This window comes from Gambusia affinis, linkage group LG12 (assembly GCF_019740435.1).
Source record: "Gambusia affinis linkage group LG12, SWU_Gaff_1.0, whole genome shotgun sequence".
Taxonomy (NCBI): Eukaryota; Metazoa; Chordata; class Actinopteri; order Cyprinodontiformes; family Poeciliidae; genus Gambusia; species Gambusia affinis.
In genome coordinates, this window is record NC_057879.1 from 19,579,269 (window position 1) to 19,599,973 (window position 20,705).

The 20,705-nt window shown below is 37.1% G+C and overlaps 1 protein-coding gene across 3 annotated transcripts in view; it reads right to left on the reverse strand.

The window, feature by feature from the left end:
* Positions 1-6,706: 6,706 nt before the first annotated feature.
* prkci (protein kinase C, iota) overlaps positions 6,707-20,705 on the reverse strand; it is a 34,882-nt gene continuing 20,883 nt past the window's right edge. The window contains exons 10-20 of one of the 3 annotated variants that reach the window (XR_006372338.1): positions 19,666-19,763; positions 17,730-17,816; positions 17,507-17,642; positions 17,295-17,382; positions 15,060-15,185; positions 14,565-14,644; positions 12,441-12,530; positions 8,167-8,282; positions 7,997-8,080; positions 7,389-7,481; positions 6,707-6,785 (exon numbers count right to left, since the gene is read on the reverse strand). Coding sequence is in view for 2 of the 3 variants with exons in the window: in XM_044134112.1 (XP_043990047.1) it covers positions 7,466-7,481; positions 7,997-8,080; positions 8,167-8,282; positions 12,441-12,530; positions 14,565-14,644; positions 15,060-15,185; positions 17,295-17,382; positions 17,507-17,642; positions 17,730-17,816; positions 19,666-19,763 (921 nt within the window). In the remaining variant the exon portion in view is untranslated. Of the gene's footprint in view, positions 8,081-8,166; positions 8,283-12,440; positions 12,531-14,564; positions 14,645-15,059; positions 15,186-17,294; positions 17,383-17,506; positions 17,643-17,729; positions 17,817-19,665; positions 19,764-20,705 lie in introns of all 3 variants that reach the window. The other 2 variants (XM_044134112.1, XM_044134114.1) reach the window with 2 other exon arrangements.

The window sequence follows — 20,705 nt, forward strand, 5'->3', positions numbered from 1 at the left end:
AAACACATTTACATTTGTGATGGTAGGACAGAAACAGATTTTCCAGCTGGAAAATCTTTGCTTGACATAAAGATAACATCTAATGATTGTTGTACAGACTTGGTGAGCCCAAGATGCCACATCTAGCTGCAGTTGTCTAGCAATAATCTTTAGAGGTAAATCTATATATATTTTTTACCAAACCTACCATCTTGGTCACTTTGCAAAGTGGAAAGATAAACCTGAGTTCTCTGTGAGCGTGATGGCCAGCGTTCTGGGTCATGTATCTCAAGAAAACAATAAGTCACGGATCACTTTTACCCACAGTCTCAGCATGACAAATCTGTGCAGGCGGTTCAAGATGTAAACAAGAATTGATTTAATCGCTTCTACCATCCAAAAATTAAATAACATAAAACTATGATTTGGTTTTAAACTTAAGTAAAGATCAAATCCAGTTTTGGCACTTTTCACATTCAGATGTGTTACTCTTATCCATTTTCTATGTTTTTTTTTTGTTGTTTATTTTGAATTTATGTCTTTACACTCCAATAGCATTTTGACATGTTTTAGCTTTTTTCCATCTAAGCTGCACATTGTGTCATGCAGAGATCTGCTGCTGCTTAAGAATGTGTGTAATATGGTGGGCTGTGTGAAGCATCCTATGTAATGTGGTTAATATTTAATGTTCAAGTGATTTACATTGCAATTTATGCGATGCACATGTTGGAAACAAATTTCCTCTGTGGAACAATAAGGCCTTAATATGTAGATTACTAAATTAAAGCGTCAATTGAAATTAAATTAAAACTATTGCTGGACTTTTAGAGTCATTAGAACCTGTCTGACAGCATGAAGTAGGCCAAAAGATCCAAAAAAGAAACATCATGACCCAGCTAGTTGGTGGGTTTACATTTTTCAAATGGGGCCTGATTCAGATTTTTACCCATCTACACAAATCTGCGATGGCATTTTCAGCTGTGCTAAAGCAGCAAACCATTAAACAGACTCGTAATGTTTAAAAACTTTCCAATGTGGCTAAATTAGAATAATTTGGTAAAGAATAGTGGGGCAAAAATTCTCTAAATGGATGTAAAAGAATCAAAGATGTAAATATGGATGTAAAAGAGTGGCGCTAGTTGGTGGGTTTACATTTTTCAAATGGGGCCTGATTCAGATTTTTACCCATCTACACAAATCTGCGATGGCATTTTCAGCTGTGCGAAACGCCTTTCAGGTGCAGTTCCTCCTCAGACCTACAGTTTCCAAGATTTTTAAAATTTTGTGCACCTGCTGAGCTTATTATATGAGCTACTTCTCAGTACAACGCTGGTAAAAACATTGTTAAATAATGTTAAAGGGTTAATAGAGGACGGATGTTGTGATGGCTTCCTGAAGGCATTAAACTACAAAGTCAAACTTCTTTAAAGTCATATTTTTATAACAACTGAAGGCAACATAGATATTTAATTGTGACATTTAGGTGCTTGGAAAATTCTAAATACTGCCCCTTTAAATATTCAACAAGATGTTCTGATCAGTTCCTCAGTACTTTAGGTTTTTACTCCTGCTTGATTATTTCTTGAGTTACCTTTTATTTTTACATGAGTCAAAATATGTTGATGTAGTGCTACTCTACTCACCTTTGGAAAAAATGAAGAGCCCACTGAACTGAACCCAATTCAAAACCTCATAGTTATTCCACCAAATTTCTGAGTTAAAACTTTAGTATTGTTGTGTCTAAATGAATATGAACTTGTTCTCTTTGCATTATTTGAAGTCTGAAAGCACTGCATCTTTTTTCTTATTTTGACCATTTCTCATTTTCTGATAAACTTTTGCTTGGAATTTCAGAGACATGTTGTCAGTAGTTCATAGAATCAAAGAACAATGTTAATTTTACTCAAAGATAAACCTATAAAAAGTCATTTATCTGTTTCCAGAGCCTCCATTTAACCCTGTTCTTGTCATTCCGACACGCTGCAGTGTCGCTCCAAGGCGGCTTCTCTGTATCGTTAAAGTTACAGATACTCCAGACACCTGACAGGAACACTGGGGCGCAGATGTTTGAGATCCCTCAGTAACTACAGTCAAGAACTAAATGCAGAGCCTCGACTGTGCCAAGTAACACCATGTGACACTGCTGCAGCGTGTGTGTGTGTTTTACTAAGGGACTGCATTTAGCTCAGGGTTTGTGTCTTACACTGGTTAATTAATTCCTTCTGGGACGGACTAAAACACCCAACAAGACACGCACAATTAGAAGAGGATGTTTTCCCCTCTTTTGTCCCTCCTTCGTTTTAAACCATTAATTAAACAAGGTTAGTATTTCCTGGGTGTTGTGGAGCCCCCCGTGCCTGGGGGGAGGCATATCCCTGTTCTCAACCAGAGAGGGCACAGCAGCAAAGTCAAACGCGGCGTCGAGGGAATACAGAATTATGCCGAGGCATTTATCCTCGTCCCTGCATGCGGCAATGCTTGCTCTCATTTAGTCGCTACATAGAGGGGTTATTTTCTGTGAAATCTGATTCAAACAGACGGCGAACAGGAGGTTACCGGAAGAGGGATGTGGAACAAACCTCTCAAATCGAGTTGACGCAAAAAACTTGGCGCCGCAATACAGGGGGTGCCAAAACAATTATTTGCTGTCAGTATTTTCTGTATTTAAAGCTGCAGCATGTAACTTTTATTAAAAATAATTATAAGCTTTTTACATGTTTGTTAAAACTATCACCATCTTGTGACAGTATAAAATCAGACAGATAATATGTGAAAAGATTAAGCTCCTCCATCTCCTCTTCCCTGTGCTACTATTGCCATTTGAAGAAAAAAAACGTCAAAACATCAGAGCCAGGAGGAGCATCTTAGTGCTGTCCACAAACCTTGAGAATGTGCTGTTGAAGAAAGAATAGAATATACTTTATTGATCCCCACAGGGAAATTGTTTATTTGTTGACAAGCTACTCCATCTAAGGTGATATATATTAATAATACGTATATAACCATAAAAGATGAATATTATAAAATATATAAATACGTAATAGTGGTGTAAGTAATTCAATGTATTTATATTATTTTAGTCAAATAAAACCTTTTAACCAATGTCATCGGTGACCTTGCTCACTAGCCTTAGCATTCAGGACAGGATCTGCTGATGTGGGCAAGATGTAGTGTAGCAGAGAGCAAGAAAAAGGGGTGAACATCCACACTTGGGCATGATTGACAGCACTAAGACCCACCTCCGGGCTCTGATTGGCTGCTTCAAGTTAGGCGCAAGAAGAGCGGCAGAGGAGCTTGATTTTTTATTTTTTTTTTTCTGATTTTTCCATCTCATACTGTCAAGACATGGTGACAGTTTAAAGAAAAAAATATATAATTTTTAAATAACAGCTGTTGTGACCCGTAAAGTGACAGCATACGCCTCAGAAAGTACTTAGCTGCACTCCTGACTGCAACTCACAAATCAGCTCGGTTCATTACTTCTGACAGGTGTCATCATTGCCATGACCTCTTTTGCACCTTTTAAAACTCAGCATGGAGTCAGGGCAGAGTAAAGTCGCTTGGCATCACTGACCTTTTCACCCCAGGAAGACGACAAGACCTCTGGAAGGAAAAACAAAAACCTGGCAGAAGTCATGGGAGCAGAGGAGATTCAGGGAGCCCCAGAGGAACAGCTCCGGCTTAACACATCCAGTCTAATTCCTGTCACTCCAGGACGCCCATGCAGGGGAGAGCTTAGTCTCTGCAGAAGGCTGTCTCATTTTAAGACTGTGAAGTTGGTCGTGTATCTCAATAAATCACTGATGAAAACTGAGGTTTTATTTTAGATAATTTAAGTGAAAAATCTTTACAATTAAAACTACATTTCTGCCAATGTAGAGTAAGATCAAACCCTTAGTGACCCCCTTTTTTTAAATTTAATGAAACATCCCTACAAATATTTAATGGACTGTCATTACAAATATGCATTTTCTTCTTCAGTGAATGTCTTTTCAAGCACAGCTTTGATGATCAATCATGATACATCGACAGTAAAGTCTAAATAAAATAGGATCCATGGTTTTTAATGCTTCTTTTTCCCTAAATAAGAATCTGAAGTGTTTTTATTTAGTTAATATGTAGTGCAAAACATTTTTACTGAAATTTCAGCTGTAAGGTTTTGGCATTTTCCAACAGATTTGCACATCTACAGACTGAACCGTTTGTTCATTCTTTTGTGTAAAAGATGCATCGAGTGCAAACTAAGTTTTCCTCATGACCAATTTCCTCACAGAGCACAAAGAGATCAGAATTATTTGATTATTATGACTATTAATCGATTATTTTTATGATCAATCTGTTACTTTTTTTTAACACAAAAGCATGCCACACAAATCAGATTGTTCCTTTTTTTTTAAAAGTAAAAATCTGCGTCCTGTTTTACTTACCGTAAATATTTACAACCTTACGTTGGTTTGTCACATAAAATCCAAACAAAATCATTTATGTTTGTGGTTTCAATTTGGTGAGACATCCGTAGAAGTCAAAAACAACCTTTGATTTTTAAAATGTTCTCATCTGAACAGAGAACTAATTATTGGGAAATTATGAGAGATTTTATTTTAAGAGCCAAATTCTAGAGCTGGTGAATAAAACCGGTTTGTGTCTCCTGATTTTTAACAAGCAGAGCAGGTTTGTTACGATATCCTCTTGAAACGTTGGTCTGCTTTGGTCATGGTGGAATATTTTTCCAAACGGTGCAAACAGAAACTGACATAAAAAGAAATCTGGTTATTTAATGAAATCAGGTTTCATACACTTACAATAACTATTCGGACAGACATCGTTTTAGGAATGAATCCTGACCAATTTCTGTTATCTTTCAATACATTTACATTTATAACCTGCACTTTAACTCGAGTCAAGCACGGTCTCAATCTTGTTGTAATCTGTTGATGACAATGACAAATAAATCTTATCTTATCTTATCATCAAATAAAAACTTGAGTGTTTTAATAATACATTCCCCTGCTGCTACAAGACCTGCCAGAGATCGAGTGATTCAAAACGGCAGCATGAACAAGCTGGAAGAGCTGTTAGCAAGCGCCTTCATACTGCTTGAATAGTTTCAATGCATTTCATTTTATTGTGCAATAAATGAGCAAAAACAAAGAGAAAACTCAGAAGTAGATGAAAAGGGATAAATGGTTTAATTTCTTTATGACTACATAAAGGAATCTGAAGCTCCAATACCATAAAAGGTGAAGTGCTTTAACCCTTTAAGAACTAAGTTTCAAATCTCCAACTGGATATTTCTCCTCATTTTAACTGTACGTAGTTCTTTAAATGTCCTGTGAGTAAATATATTTTCCCATTTATCCAAGACAACTGGAACTTTCCATATCTAGCAAGTTATTTTTGCAATTTACCGTTTACTAAAGGAGTGCCCCTCAGATTAATTTCCTTCCCTGCTCCGGCAGGAGTGAAATTACCATAGTAACCAGATATTGGGTGCAAAGCACAACGTCTCCCCTTTTAGAAATCGTCGGAATTTTTCAGATAGTGCAAAGTGTTGCAGAATTACGGTAATGCAAATTTGGCTGGATTGTCGCTGCTGCGTTCGGACTGGGAGGGTTAAATATCTCTCAGAGCATCGTTTAGCTCGTCACCTGAAAGAGGGAAGAGTCTGGGGCTGCAGCAAACCCAACGAGACACGTCCGTCTTCCGAAACTGGACCGGCCAAGAGAGGATTAATCAGAAGAAATTAAAACTACCAGGGTAACTATGGAGGAGCTGCAGAGACCTAAAGCTCAGGACAAATTATTTGTGGCCTCCATCAATGTCAGATTCAGAAAACTATTTATCTACAGAGGGCAATAAAAGAAGCAAAAGATTTAAAAAAAAATCAAACAAAACAAACAGACAAAGGTGCATTTAAGCTACCAGCAATGTAAAAGAGCATTCTGAAGCTCATGTTGGTTCTTAAAAATAAAAATTTTCACTTTAGCCTTTTGTAGAAAAGCGAATAATCATAGAAAGTCGTAAATCCTGCTTAAAGTTTGCTGTAACCCTAGTAGAGAAGATAAAAAAACATGGAGCAGCTCTGGTCAAATGAGACAAAAATCAACGTCTGTGTGACAGGAGAGGGCGTTTATCTTATTGGCTATTTTATTCAAATTCAAAAAGTTCCAAGGGGAAATTAAATTCATTAATTTAAATTCTTCATAGAGTTTGAAGATGGAGATGACTGTAGGCAGGAAAAATCTCTTGCAGCAGTCTGTATCACAGCGAATCTTAAGAAGCCTCTGACTGACCATGGTCTGTTTCCTCTCAACATGATTAATTTCTTATAAGAATTTGATTTATTATTGTCAGAATAAATTCAAATTAATGTTTAAAAAACCCATAAAAGAATGTGGTCAGAATTGTTCTCCATTGTTCATTCAATAAAGGTGTATCAATAAATTAATTTGAAAATGTGATTAAAAACAGCTACTGTGTGCATTTAGTGATAAAAGTCACAATTTATGTGACTGGTGTGTTTTTCCAAGAGCAGTATTTGTGCTTGTGAGCCTATAAATGCTGGAATATTCTTAAAATTATTATTATTTTTTTTTTGCTAAAATACATCAAATTTTATTGTTGAATAATGACAAAAGTGTGGAAAAACAAGTAGGATTACATTCTTCAAGGCATTTCTAATTAATATCCAGTGACACTCACCGACACAAACAAGTATTACCACAAGGAGAGAAATAAAATGTTTATTTTACCATCTGCATTTTTCTTCTTTGATCACTAATAAAGTCCAGCGGATGGTAAAACATCTGCAAAATACAACGAATACAAACAATAGTGTTTACACTGTGTTCCCCCCCGTTAACATTTTGGAATCAATGCAGTGATAAAAAAACAAATCAAAATTAAATCAACAGAAAAAGTAACAATAAAGCTAAACTGTAACAGATGAATGCATTGCCGGACAAACATGCGCCGTCGCCTATGTCGTTACATTCATTTCTTTGCTTTAAAATATCTTATTCCAAAATTAGATTGCGGGCTCCGTTAACAGTGTTAAAGCCACATTTGAGGGTCAAAACTGCTCGAGTTTGGTTTTACAAGAAAAAGGACGCACATGGAACAAAACAAAAAAACACAAAGAGCGCAAGTTTCAGAAAGGCATCGTATTAAAAAAAATAGAAAAAAGAAAAATCTGAATATATAAATTCTATGACCTAGGACAGCACATCTTCCTTATGCATACTGTACCATCTAACAAGTACCAGAAAAATGTTTTTGGTCCTGTATGAGCGCGTTTTTGAAGGAAAAATCTGCCCGGCAACACTAAATAAAACCTGTGCTACGGCATCCAGGTACTTTGTGCTATTCATCCATCTCCCACAGCGACTTCATTCACAGCATTAACTCACCATTAGTGTTTCATTTCCTTCATTTAGACAGAAGGGACCTGAAGCTCAGAACTCGTCTGGTTCTTGCACACACGCTGTTACGACTGACATAATCTAAAATAAAATATGAGAAAATATATAGATTTATATAGTGTTATGATTACTGTTCTAGACAGAACTAATTACTGAGTGTGGCGTGAAGCTAAAAAGGCCCCGTCAAATGTTCATCCTCAATAGTAGTTTATTATATACACTCGAATAAAAGCGCCCCGTCAGCTGAAAGGAGTGGATGCTCAGTCCGTCAGCAGTCGTGGAAGAACTTTGCGGCCGCAATAAAGAGGCCCAGATGAAGGAACCGATCAGAGCAGATTTATATGATATAAAAAATATCTAAGAAACAAGGTAGGCTTAAGGACAAGTGGTTATAAATGGCAGAGTGAGACTGGTTTTGGCAAAAACAAAGCGCTCTACTTGTGCATGTGAGGCCCTCAGAAAAAAACGATGTTGCTGGGTCGTCTCGCATGCAGCAAGGAGATGCCGCGTAAACACGCGTGGTCGGTGTGAGTGTGTGTGTGAGGGTGTGTTTGCAGGTGGGTGGCGTTCACGGGGACAGATGTAGAGTCTCTCACACGCACTCCTCCGCGGACATCAGCAGGGGGTTGATGTACTCAAAGCCCTCGAACTCGGACTGGTCGATCTTTCTGACGACGTCCCTGAAAACGAGACGAGAGGCGTGAGACGGACATGTTCAAACGATCGGACATGTGAGCTGAGGCGAAGGGAGGAAGCGGTTAGTTACTCGTCGTCAGGCGTGAGCTGGATGGGCTCGTTGGTGAACTGGGCGTCGAAGTTGTCCAGTCCGAATTCCCCTGAGATGTTGGGTTTGAACGGCGGGACCACCTGCTTCTGCTCCAACTGAAATGACAGGAAGACAAAAATAAAAATTACAATTTAATCACTTAATTATTAGCAAACTTGATCAACGTTTCCCAAAGTAGATTTTAAGAACTTTTCAAGAATTTTCAAAGTAAGTTTTCAAGCTTTTTCAGCATCACACTGAATGGATGTCAATGTCAAATATATGATTAGCACTTCTAAAAACAGGTTAAAACTGCACCAAAGTGCTACACAAAAACAATAACATAATAAAGTGATGAAAAGACAAAGTAAAAAAAATATCAAATTATATCACCATGTGGATAAAAACAACACAAAGTAACCAAAAAAAACAAACAAACAAACAAAAAAAATTCCAGGTTCTAAGTCATTTTTTGAAAATGACTCACTTTTGGCAAAATAAATATCTTAGGTCATTATTCTAGGCAGGTCACAATATCATTTATTACCACCACTAACAATGTCTTTCTGCGCTCTATTCATTTAAAAATGTTATGTTTTGAAATGTCTCACTTACATACACCCGAGAACAAAACACTAAATTAACAAAAAATAAAAGTAAAATAAAATCCCCTAATTTTCATAATGTTTAATGATAAAATATAAGACAACCTTCATATTAATTGCACAGAACAATAAATCCCTGAGATATTAAGAATAATAAATATTCACTATATTGAAACTATTGAAAACAAATCAGAAATGACCTTCCTGCTCAAATTAAATGCTTAAACACAATATGGAAAGAAAGTTACAATAAAACATCTCTGTCTCTAAATTATGGAAATCATTTTTTATAATGTTTTTAATCAATACAAGTTGGAAAAGGTCTCAACATAATTTTTGTTTTATTATTTATGGGCCAATTTATCATCCATTAAAATTTGTTATGTCAGTCTTACTGTGGACATTATTTTAAAGTTTTTCCAGATTCTCAGTTGAACCTATGGGAGTTGGACTTTAACTAGACCACCTGACCGATGAAAGTGCTTCGTAGCTCTTGCTGTATGTTTACCAGGTCTTCTTCAAACCCTACCTGGTATCTAAAGTTCTCCACAACTTTCCTGACCTTTGTGCCGTGTTCCTTGATCTTCATGATGCGGTTTGTTCTCTAACAAACCTCTGAGGCGCCGCATACAGTTTCAACAGTGAGTAAAACCTGCATGAGTCAGTCGTTTTCCACTACGCTGACTACCAGTAACTCAATAAGCTTTCATCTGCCTCCCACTTGCATCAGCGACTGACTGGAAGCCCATAAGAGCTCCCCCTACAGGCCTGCAGGTGAACCTGTAGGACAGAAATTTGGGTTTGTGTCACGACAGTCAAAGTTTGGAGGGAGGAGGGAGTGCAAGCTGATCTGTCCAGACGCTGTGACCAACAGCTGGGTCTCCGCTCCAGACCAAACAGGGGAAAAAAAGGAGGTCATGTTGATCCCTGCTGAGCTACGCGGTCTGTCTGTCACATGTGGGTTTGCTTCAGACACAAAATGTGTCTGATCCTTCAAACGGGGACAATTTTAGAAGTACAAACAATTTGAATGATTCAGCATTTACTAATGAAAATGTACACAAAGGTTAGTGTCATTATTAGGGCTGCAGCTAATGATTACTTTAATAATCAATTAGAATAATTCATTATTTTGACAATAATGAATATAAAACAGACACAGTCTGCAGATATTTCATTTAACCCCTTAAGCAGTTTATATAAAATTTCTTTTTTTTTTTAAATAAGAAAATTAATATATAAAAAGTCCTTTCTGATTGACTTTTTTCAGGATTTGAACCAAGTGAATCTAAAATTATGCCATATAATGAGTTTATATTTACAAAGGTTTTATGTTCATTTTAAATGCAAAATGTACATATTTTTTCGCTCTTTCAGCAATTGGCCCTTTTTGAGTCTATTCTCCAATTAACAATTAATTGATTACTAAATTAGTTGACGATTAATCGTTTCAGTCTTGGTTATAATTAAATGTGGATTCTAACCAAATATTCTTTTCTTTATTCAAATATAACCATCAACTCTAATTTGTTGTATATAATAACTATTACACTATTACTTTTAAAACAAACATCTTTGGATTTTTACAGGATTATTTCTGTCAACAACTGAGCTTCAACTCTGCTGGTACTGGGTCTCATTTTACAGCGGATGGTGTCACAAAACAGAAATCTCACTATTAGACAACATCTCATTCATCGTTGAAACTGAGAACAGGAAGCTTTAAAAATATCTGCGCGTATTTCTGGTTGTAGATTCAATTTCACTCGTATTCTTACAGGTGATTCTGAACCTCCTAACAAGTGATTATTGACTCCCGCAGCTTCCGTCGCAAATTCAGAATCAAACTTGAACGGTTGTAAAAAGATAAATAAAAGCTCCAGTGTTTGGAAACTTTGTGAAAATAATCAATGAAAGTGTCAGAGGCAGGGGCGTGATGTGGTGGCGCAGGGGGTCAGCACACCCCATGTTTGGAGGCCTTAGTCCTCGACGCGGATGTCGCGGGTTCGACTCCCAGTAACGACGACCTTTGCCGCATGTCTTCCCCCGTCTCTTCACCCTCCTTCCTGTCTGCCTACTGTCACAAAAAATACGAGCCACTAGCACCGCAAAAAAAAAAAAAAAAAAAGTGTCAGAGGCTGAGATTACTTCAGTGGAATTAAGAGCAGTATCTGAGAACTGGAACCTTAGCGGACAGTTCAGTTTCACTCTGAAGCAACACATGATTCACCGATGCTCCACATTTTAGCTCTATATGGTCTGACTCCTCTAATATCTTCTCCATCTTTGGCTTGAGCCTATCTGAGCCCATGTGAGTCACCCCATCAGCTGTTGTCAGTCTCTCGCTGACATGTTTGTTTCTGTCTGGCTGTTCTAAACAAGGACACGCGTCTCAGACCACAGCTGGTAACCTTTGGCTTTTACACTGCAGCCAAACATGACAGGAAGACTGGAAGCATGACCCCAAGAGCACTTAGGTCTGACCCCCCGCTGTCTGCCTTTGTCCTACTTTCTAACAAGCACGCATCTGAAATCAGGAGGAAAACACAAAGTTTGCAGCAGGCTGTTCACATTGTGCTGAAGAATCCAACACATTAATGCAGGGGTGTCCAAAGAGCGGCCCGGGGGCCATTTGTGGCCCTTGCAATTCGAAAATGATACAGAATTGGCCCACAGAAGCAGATGGAGACATTAAAATTGTTACCCACATAATTATAAATTAAAGCACAACACAAAGTATTTGTCTTTTATATCACTAATTTTTAAACAAAAGGTAAATTTATCCAGAGAGTTTTACTGAAAAGCCGACTTTGTTGCACCCAAATGAGCTATTATTTGATCTTATATGTGGTTAAATATAGCACACATTTTGAAACAAAGTAACCCAAATCTTGTTCTTATTACTGAAAGTAAATTTATTCAATCGAATTCTAAAGAAACTGAAAAATAGATATCTTTATTTTAATACATGCAAAATTACTGTCAGTAGTACATTTCTGCCAAAAAAATGTTAAGATTAATCAAATAAATTTTCTAGAGAAAACTAATTTTTAGGTTAAAAGTTTTAGGTTTTGTATAAAAATCAGAAATTTTATACAAAACACGCTTGAAAATTTCAGAATTTCAAATGTCAAAAAAATTTTTTTAAACTTTTTCTGAAAAATATAAAAAACAAAACAAACAAACAAACAAAAAAATCACAAAATTTCTAAGTTTTTATCAGAAATTTTGTTCTATTTTCTGTCTACAATGGCCCAAATACACCATTGTAAAAATATACAATATATGTCCAGCTACTTTACTTGCTTGAGTTTAGGTGGGTTTTTTTGTTGTTGATTTTGTTTTTTTGGCCTACATGGCAAGAATTTTCAAGGTAAGTTTCAACCAAGTTGAACCATGTGAAGCTAAAAACCTGAGTTCTGGGTAGAACATAATTACAGATTCTCCATCTTAAATGCAAAATTTACATATTTTTGTAGTTTTGGTTTAGCTAACTGCTCTGTGACGGCTGCCATTTCAAAATATGGTCTTTTTTGAATCTGCATGCTCCAGTTAGCAATTAATCTATTAATAAATTACTTGACAATTATTTTAATAATAATCATGACTGACTAAGAATGAACAGCAAAAGCACTCGTACAAAAAAAAAAGAAAAAGATAATTACTCACAAGTTCCCAGTCGACGTTTCGGAAGAACGGATGGCTGTTGATGTCTGCGAAGCCTGTCTGAGGGTGGCAGCCCAGACGCTCCTTGGGATCCTGTGGGAGAGAAGGTGAGAGGAGGGTGAGAGAAGGTGGGAGATGACAGCAGGAGGAGTGAGACAACATGTCCAGCCAGGATGAGGAGCGAGTGACAAGGAAGAGAAACTGAGGACAGAGGAATAAACCAAGGCCAAAAAAATTAAGCTTTCTAGTTCATTTGAATCCATCTTCAAAATGTGACATATGAGGCTTCCTTGAACAAGTTAGGATGGGTGTATGGGTTATACAAAACATTTATTATGTTATTTTGCACAAAATCAATCTTCAATCATGATTTTTAGTCTGATCAGTTCTGGCTATTCTGAGCTTTCAGAATGAGATGTTTTAGGGCGTCATGTCACTTTAAATCCAAATAAGCTGCTGCTCAACATCTCAACGTCTACACTGGCACGTGAAAAACAGATGAACAATTATCCAACTGTACATCTTTGAAAAGCAGAAGTGGATTAGCATTTTTACATTTTGCCAATTGGTACCATTTATACCTAAACCAAAAAAATCAACAGCCATTCCAGGGATCTGCAAAGATTGGCCTGGTGGGTGATCGATATTGGAATCGACACCAAAAACCTTGATCGAAGCATTCCTACTAAAACGTCAATTTATTGCAAAAAAAATGGCCAGGTGTTTTTTGTTTGTTTTTTAAAGCTTTTGGGTTGTTTTTAGAAGAAGTATAAAGTACAAAGATGTGTAAAATGTTCACTTTAATAATACATTTCCTTTAAAATGTCTCATAATACACATTACATGACTCCATCAAATGGTTCATATCACGTATTCTTCAAGACAAATTTCCAGTAAGGTGGTTTTTGATTTATTTTTAGTGATATTACAGTCATTTAGATGACAATACAGCTAATTTAGTTTGAACTGAGCACGTCTAGTGATGATTAATAGAAGTTTTAAATCAACGAACAAAATCAAGGACAACTTTCTATGCGACCTCTCAGGATGAGCCAATATCTCTCCCACACAGTGAGTGCTGGTTCGTCAAGTCTGTCACTTGGGCACTTCATGGAAAATATTAGTAGCACTATTCATGACAGGTATCACCAACACTGACAACAGCAAAACAAAAAGATTACTTTTTGCCCCAAAACCTAAGATAAATCTGCATTTGTTTTCACACAATCCTATTTATATCAACTTTTGAATTCAGATTAACTCCCAGAAGGAATGACTGAAATAAAAGCATGTTTTTTAAAAGATATTTTCTGAAATTTAGATTATTTTTTTAAGGATAAAAGCAAGTTTAAAAGACAATTAAGTCAAATATTTGGATTACAAAAAAATTACTTCTAGCCACATCATCCAGCGCTAATCTCATTTAAGTATTTACATCCATTGCTGCCATGATTTTTAATGATTTATCACATAATCAAATTGTTCAAAGGTGATTTTAATAGCATTTCTCCTTTAATGAAAACACTCCAATTGTGAAATTGATTTTTTTTTACATTAGTAGCATCTACAAAAGGTTTTAGGCATATTTATAATGGAAATGCAGCTACAGTCTCTTGTTCTGAAATGCAAATAATTGTTTGTGCTTCTTTTTCATCCCGACTGGATTATGCCAATGCCTCACTAGAACAGCTACAAGTTGCTCAAAATGCAGCTGCCAGGCTTTGAGAAAATCCCAAGTATTTTTTTTATATGTGACTGATGCAATTAAATCGACTTCTGGTTTACTTAAAGAGCGTAATTTAAGATGATTTTATTGACTTTGAGAGGTCTTCATGGACAAACAATCTCTCTACACAAATACGTTCCTGAAAACTTCTAGAAGATTTTTAACCTTTCTGCTCAACTACAGAAATGTATTAACATTGTTCAAATGTCATCTTTCAATACGCACATTAAAAATGTATGGAAATATGGAAATCAAAGTGAAGTGTGTGTGTGTGTGGGCAGGTTAGACAAAGAAAAAGAAAAAGAAAACCCAATAGAGAAGGAGGTGGAATCAGACTAACATGGATATGATAATGTAATTCCCAGCAGAGACGGATCTCAACCTGTTTAACCCCTTCATACCTTGTTGAGGAAACCTTTGAGAACGCTGGCAGCTTTCACTGACAATGAGCGTGGGATTCGGATCTGTTTTTCCAATATAACTGCGGCAAAAAAAAAAAAAGAAAAAAGAAAGAAAAGGTATTGAGACTGACGCACTCTCATCACGTTATTGACACTGCTGCAGCTCGGACCCCAAGCGCTGAACATACTGCAGCTCTGTGATCCATGTTGTGATAACGTGTGTTGAATTATGTATCCGTCTGCAGATCCAACATCTCGCTGGCTATACTAAGAACACAAACACATTCTGGGAGCATATTTAATAATGAAATAAAGGGAAAACACATACTTTCACACATTTCTCAGCAACAGATGCATGTGCCTGGCACAGACAGAACCCGTTATAAAGGTGTCGATGAAAAGGTGTTGAATGCTTCATCACAGTAGGTTGTTTTTTTTTCTCCCCCCCCCCATCCAACTATAAATCTTAGCAATGTGTTTCTCTGTGAGTTATACCTTGAAAGAGGTAGTCTTCTGTGTTTTGGTCTGGGTTTTCATTGCTGCCGACGATGTCGAAGGGCGACCGGCCTGCCATCATCTCAAACATGAGCACGCCCAGCGCCCACCAGTCCACACTGAACCCTGAGAGACACACATTGGCCATTAGAAGTTATATCTGTAAAGCAGAAAGACATGACGTCTTTATGCTCCAAAGGTTAAAGTTGACCTATTGCGCTTCCTTAAACAGGTAAGGATAGGTCTATAGGTTTTTAAAAATATCTTTATTATATTTTCTTTGCACAAAATCATTCCTAGATTATAATATTTCAGTCTGGTCAGTTCTACCCATTTTCAGAATAAGCTGTCTCTTTAAAGCTTAAAGAGCTGTTGCGGGCCACGCCCCCACAACTCAACATTTACACTCCATGTGAAAATGGCTGCCAATTATACAATCATATATCTTTGAAAAGCAGAAGTAGAGCCTCCTACACAACAAACAAGAATGTAGCAAGTGGATTTTGGGGGGCTAATTCAACAACACGTTTCTTTTCCAATAACCATTGTATATGTTGGAGCTCTACTGGGGGTTGCTAGGTGACGGGTTGCGCTTTGCCGGGGTTGGTAGGTAACGGTGCAGAACCCATTGATTGTGACTGAACAATCTGAAGGTTTTTGAAATAAAAAATGTTAACTTATTGCCAAAAAACAGCTTGGTGGATTTTTTAAAAGCACTCTGACAATTTTAAGCAACAAAACATGTAAAATATGCATTTTGCTTAATAGGTCCTCTTTAAATTCAAGACTTCTAAAGGTTGTTAAAAGCTGATCTAACTGCACATGAACTAAAAAGAACACATTTAAAACCTTAGCTACAAATACTTAACTTTAATTTATCTTCATCTACTTGCCTGGGTGTTTTTTTGGCTCTAGCATGCATGCTATTTGACTTAACTGTGTGACAAATGTGCCAATAAAACCCACATTTACCTCCAACAAGTCTCAATTTCTCATTCTCTCCTGTCATTATGATGTTTCCAGCTCTCTCTTTGACCTTTAGCATCTATTGCTCTGAGTCTCCATTCAACAGGATGAATATACGCATCAAACGTGCAAATTAAAGATACTAGGAATATAAAGGTCAAATCAGGTACATTCAAAAATGTCCTTGGAGAAATTAAATACACTGATGTTACTGTAATAATTAATTTTCAACACAGTGTGCAGCTCTATTACATTCCTCTTTCCCATCTACTAATAAATCATACTTTTAAAGTAAAAAAAAAAAAACTTTACAAGAAGAATAAACCTTCATAAGTCTCTATTATACTAGTGGTAGTTCTTAGAATACTGTAAAATGAAATGAGTGAAGAGTTTTTAACTTTTTAGGTTCCTCTATTGTGAAAAGATTTCTTGATTTGGGTTCTAACTTCCCTTTTAAATCGATGCCAACAGTTAGCGATGGCTTGAGTAACTGCGAGACGTTGTGTCGGTCTTTCAAACAGGATTCTCATGTTGAAACTAAACAATGTCAAGTCAAATTCCTGTATTTACTTTAAAGCAAATTCAGACTCTGAGACTCAGCTTGGCTTGAAACACGTGGCTGCCACCAAGCAGAGAGTTTGGCTGACCCACAACAACACACAACTAAGTGAAAAACAATAAGGAATCATTAGTTTTAATGTAAATAATGGTTTAAATAATGAAAATCTGAGTAGTAAACAATAACTTTGTTTTTTTAAGAAGAAGTTATTGTTCTTCAGTAGCGACACTAGGAAGACTTGTCGCTATGATACCACTTTGGTTACCGGGAAGCTTTTCCTATTTTTATTTCATTGTTTTGCATGTTGATAATTATAGCCGAGGATCTCAGCAGAACAAAGTGACATTTATTTGAGCAGCTGAAACTAAAGGCAACCTTTACTGTCAACATGTCTCAAACTTGAGTCATCAGGCCGGCCTTTCACCACACAGTTTTCCAAAGCTCATGCACCTTTGAGCAAGTTTAAAACTTTCCCAATTAAGTTTGTCTACTTTAGTATTCATTTATTTCCTAGGTTTTCTTTTTTTCCTGACATAAACTACATTTCATCTGCCCTCTTCTTGTCCAGACAAACATGCAGCTCAGCTTCTGCAGCTGCCATTACAACTGAAAGCATCATTTCAGATATCGAATCATAACTCCTCTGTAACTTTTCATAGGTAATCATCGGATAGCGTTTCTGGTAAGTGCCTCCCCGTTGTAATTCTCACCATAGTCCTCTCCTCTGAGTATTTCAGGAGCGATGTAATTAGGGGTGCCACAGAAAGTGCTTGTTGTATCGCCTGGTCTCAAACCCTCCTGCAAAAACAGAAAGATCAGCGTGCTGAAATCAGTAAGCCGACACTTCTGGAGCTCTGCAGGCGCTATTATCCAAAGTGCACTGCGGCATCATTAGTTTTCGTTTTAACGGGAAAACAAACACCTTGCACATGCCGTAGTCTGTCAGCTTGATGTGTCCCTCGGAGTCCAGCAGAACGTTGTCAAGCTTCAGGTCTCTGTAGATGATTCCCCGCTCATGGAGGTAGTTGAGCGCCAGACTGATCTCTGCTGAATAGAATCTGAAATAACAGGAACAATCATCAGGATTGTGTTCTTTGTTTCTTTTTTTTTTAAAAACAAACCAGAGGAACAGACTGGATTTATACCTGGCGTGTTCTTCTGGGAGTTTTCTTTGTCTTTGCATGTGGAACATAAGGTCGCCTCCATTTACATATTCGATAACAAAGAAGAGTCTGAGGAGAAAATACATTTTTATTGTTAAACTGCTTTTCTGGTGACCGGCAAGCGGCACAAAACACAGGACAACACAAACAGTCCATCCAACTTTCCTCTCCTATTTTTAGCTTTAAAAGTTGAGTGGTATTTCTAAATATTTTTCATGATGGGAATCTCCCACAACCTGAACTGTGACTTCACAGATTCATTAATAGAAAAGCACGCTCCAATCTAGATGCAGAAATACCCCAACATGTCATTTAGAAACACTCTTATGGGTAAATTCTGTAATGACTGAATGGTTTCTGCACATGACTGCTTCAAACTTGAAAGACATTTTATATCTAACCACAACATTTTTCACTTTTTTTAAATTTTACGGGCTTAAACTTATGTTAATTAATTTGGTATTTCATGTGATATACCAACAAGGTACTATATAAGGTAAGTGGATGAGCAAAAGCCACATGGTTTTTAAATCTGTTTGCTAACAGAAACCTACAAAGTGTGATGTGCATTTTGTTTTCAGTCTGTGCGGGTCCTTTCACTGCTACGAAAGATGCAATGTTTTTAGGCAATTTTCTAAAAACTTTGCACATAAGCTTTTTTAATCCTTATCATCCCGATAGTTTAGATCAGGGGTGGGCAACTCCTGGTCCTCGAGGGCCAGTGTCCTGCAACTTTTAGATGCATCTCTACTTCAACAAACCTGAGTCAAATAATGAGGTCACTAGCAGGACTCTGGAAAACCTGACTGCACTTACCTGACTGCATTCAGCTATTGTATTCAAGTGTGTTGGACCAGGGAAACATCTAAGAGTTGCAGGACACCGGCCCTCGAGGACCAGGATTGCCCACCCCTGGTTTAGCTATTCACAGCTGAAACTCACTTGATTTCTTAAAAACCTCTTTTGTTGTTTTTCCTCACCCACACTGGAGTTGGAGATCCATACGCTTATATTTTTGATTACATTTGACCAGAGCATTTTCTTTCAGAGCATCTGAATTCTGGAGGAAATTAGTTGCACAGAACAAGTTATTGTTTTTCATGAATATAAGATATTTTCAGACTTTTTTTTTTTTTTTTTTTTACAATTTATGACATTTTAAGGATGTACGGATGCCATGTTAAAACTGCCTAGAAGACGTGTCAAACTCAAGGCCTGTGGGCCAAATCCGGCCCATTGAAGGTTTTTATGTGGTCCTCAAGATTCTAAACACTTGGCATGTTTATATTATTTATCAATCAAATCAATGCAGTTTTATCTGTTTACTGTCAAATTATATCAGTCAGTCCCTCAAGTGTCTTGTTAATTATAGTGAAAAGTCCCCCCCTCCCCAAAAAAAAAGAATTTAATCACTTTTCAAAGCAAATATATAATTGAGAGTTTGTTGCAGATTTTTCTCAAAGTTGTCAAAAACGTTATTACTTGCACCTTCATTGATGTAAGATTATAGTCCATGATCTATACAGCGAGTCATAAAAAGTCACATTTACCAACATAAATAAGCACAAATATTTCCAAATTAGTACCACAAATATTAAAATTATTGCAAAAAAAAAAAAAAAAAAAAATCAAAAATAGAGAAATCCTAGAGGGACTGAAAATTTGCTCGATATTATTTAATTTTAGGAACTTATTAATATGCTAACAGTTTGTGAACGAGTTTTATCAATACATTCTGGCACAAGTGGCCCTTTCAGGGCATCCATGATCTTGATTTGGCCCAAAACAAAAACGAGTTTGACATCCCTGCCCTAAATAACGCAAAATGTCATGTAAATATTGAGTTGATTAAGAAATTAGGGTTTTTCCCACCCAATGCAGCCTGTCCTAAGGGTTGACGATGACGCTCATATCTCACCTGCTATCTGTCTGGAAACAGGAGTGGAGGCCGACCAGGAATGGATGATTAGAGGCCTGCTCAAAGACGTGCTTTTCTGTTTGGACCCAATCGATGTCCTGGAAGAGAAATACACAAAGACACAACGAAACGTCAATCTGAGATCATTGTGACATAGTATCCTTGAGTTAATAAAAGCTGAATAAGCAGATGGTCCCATCGACCGTGCTACAAAGCTTCAGGTTGGGTTGTATGGATGATGGCCAGCTGTGGGACAAAAAGGGCTGAGCTAAGAAAAGTGGCAGGAGGACTCCGTCAATGTTTGGAAGACAATACATCTGGACACAGATGCTGCTCACGCTGACAGCGCAGGGACAGCTGAACACTTCAGCATTGATCGAGAGGCGCTTGTCAATTTGTCAATCATGCTAAGTGCGTCTAATCAAGGCTAACTACTCCTGTTGCCGCCGGCTATGCTGCTACATGTGTCGACAGATCAATTTCTGATGACATGATGGTTTATCTACACCTTCTTAGAACGACTGATGGCTTTCAAGAGATCTGTAGTGTCAACTAAGTGTTTCAGACAAGATGTCGAAGATGAATAAATGAGACGGACGTTCGTCATGCAATGACGGTTCATTTTCAATCAGATAGTTGTATATACAGGCTGTAAATGGGGGAAAAAAACCTCCACTACTAATGAGAAAAAACATTTACATTTTTTGTTTTGAGATCTAAAATGCATAATTTCTCCCTCCAGACACGTTGATGGAAAGTTTATGGTTTACCAAAGTTCTAAAACTGCGAATGAGCAGCAATTTAATACTTAACTTTCAAGATGGAAATGTGGAATTTAAAAAACAAAATGGAGTTCATATGATGACACTGAATTTCACAGAATTCCCTGACATCTGAAAGCAGAACAAGCTATATTGTAGTTTCAGTAGTATTTTGGCTGCTGCACTTTATCTGTTGTTACCCAGTAATGTGGGGCTCAGCTCTCTTCAGAAAAAAACAAACAACAAAAACAAAAAAGACAGTCAGTCATAGCAGAAAAA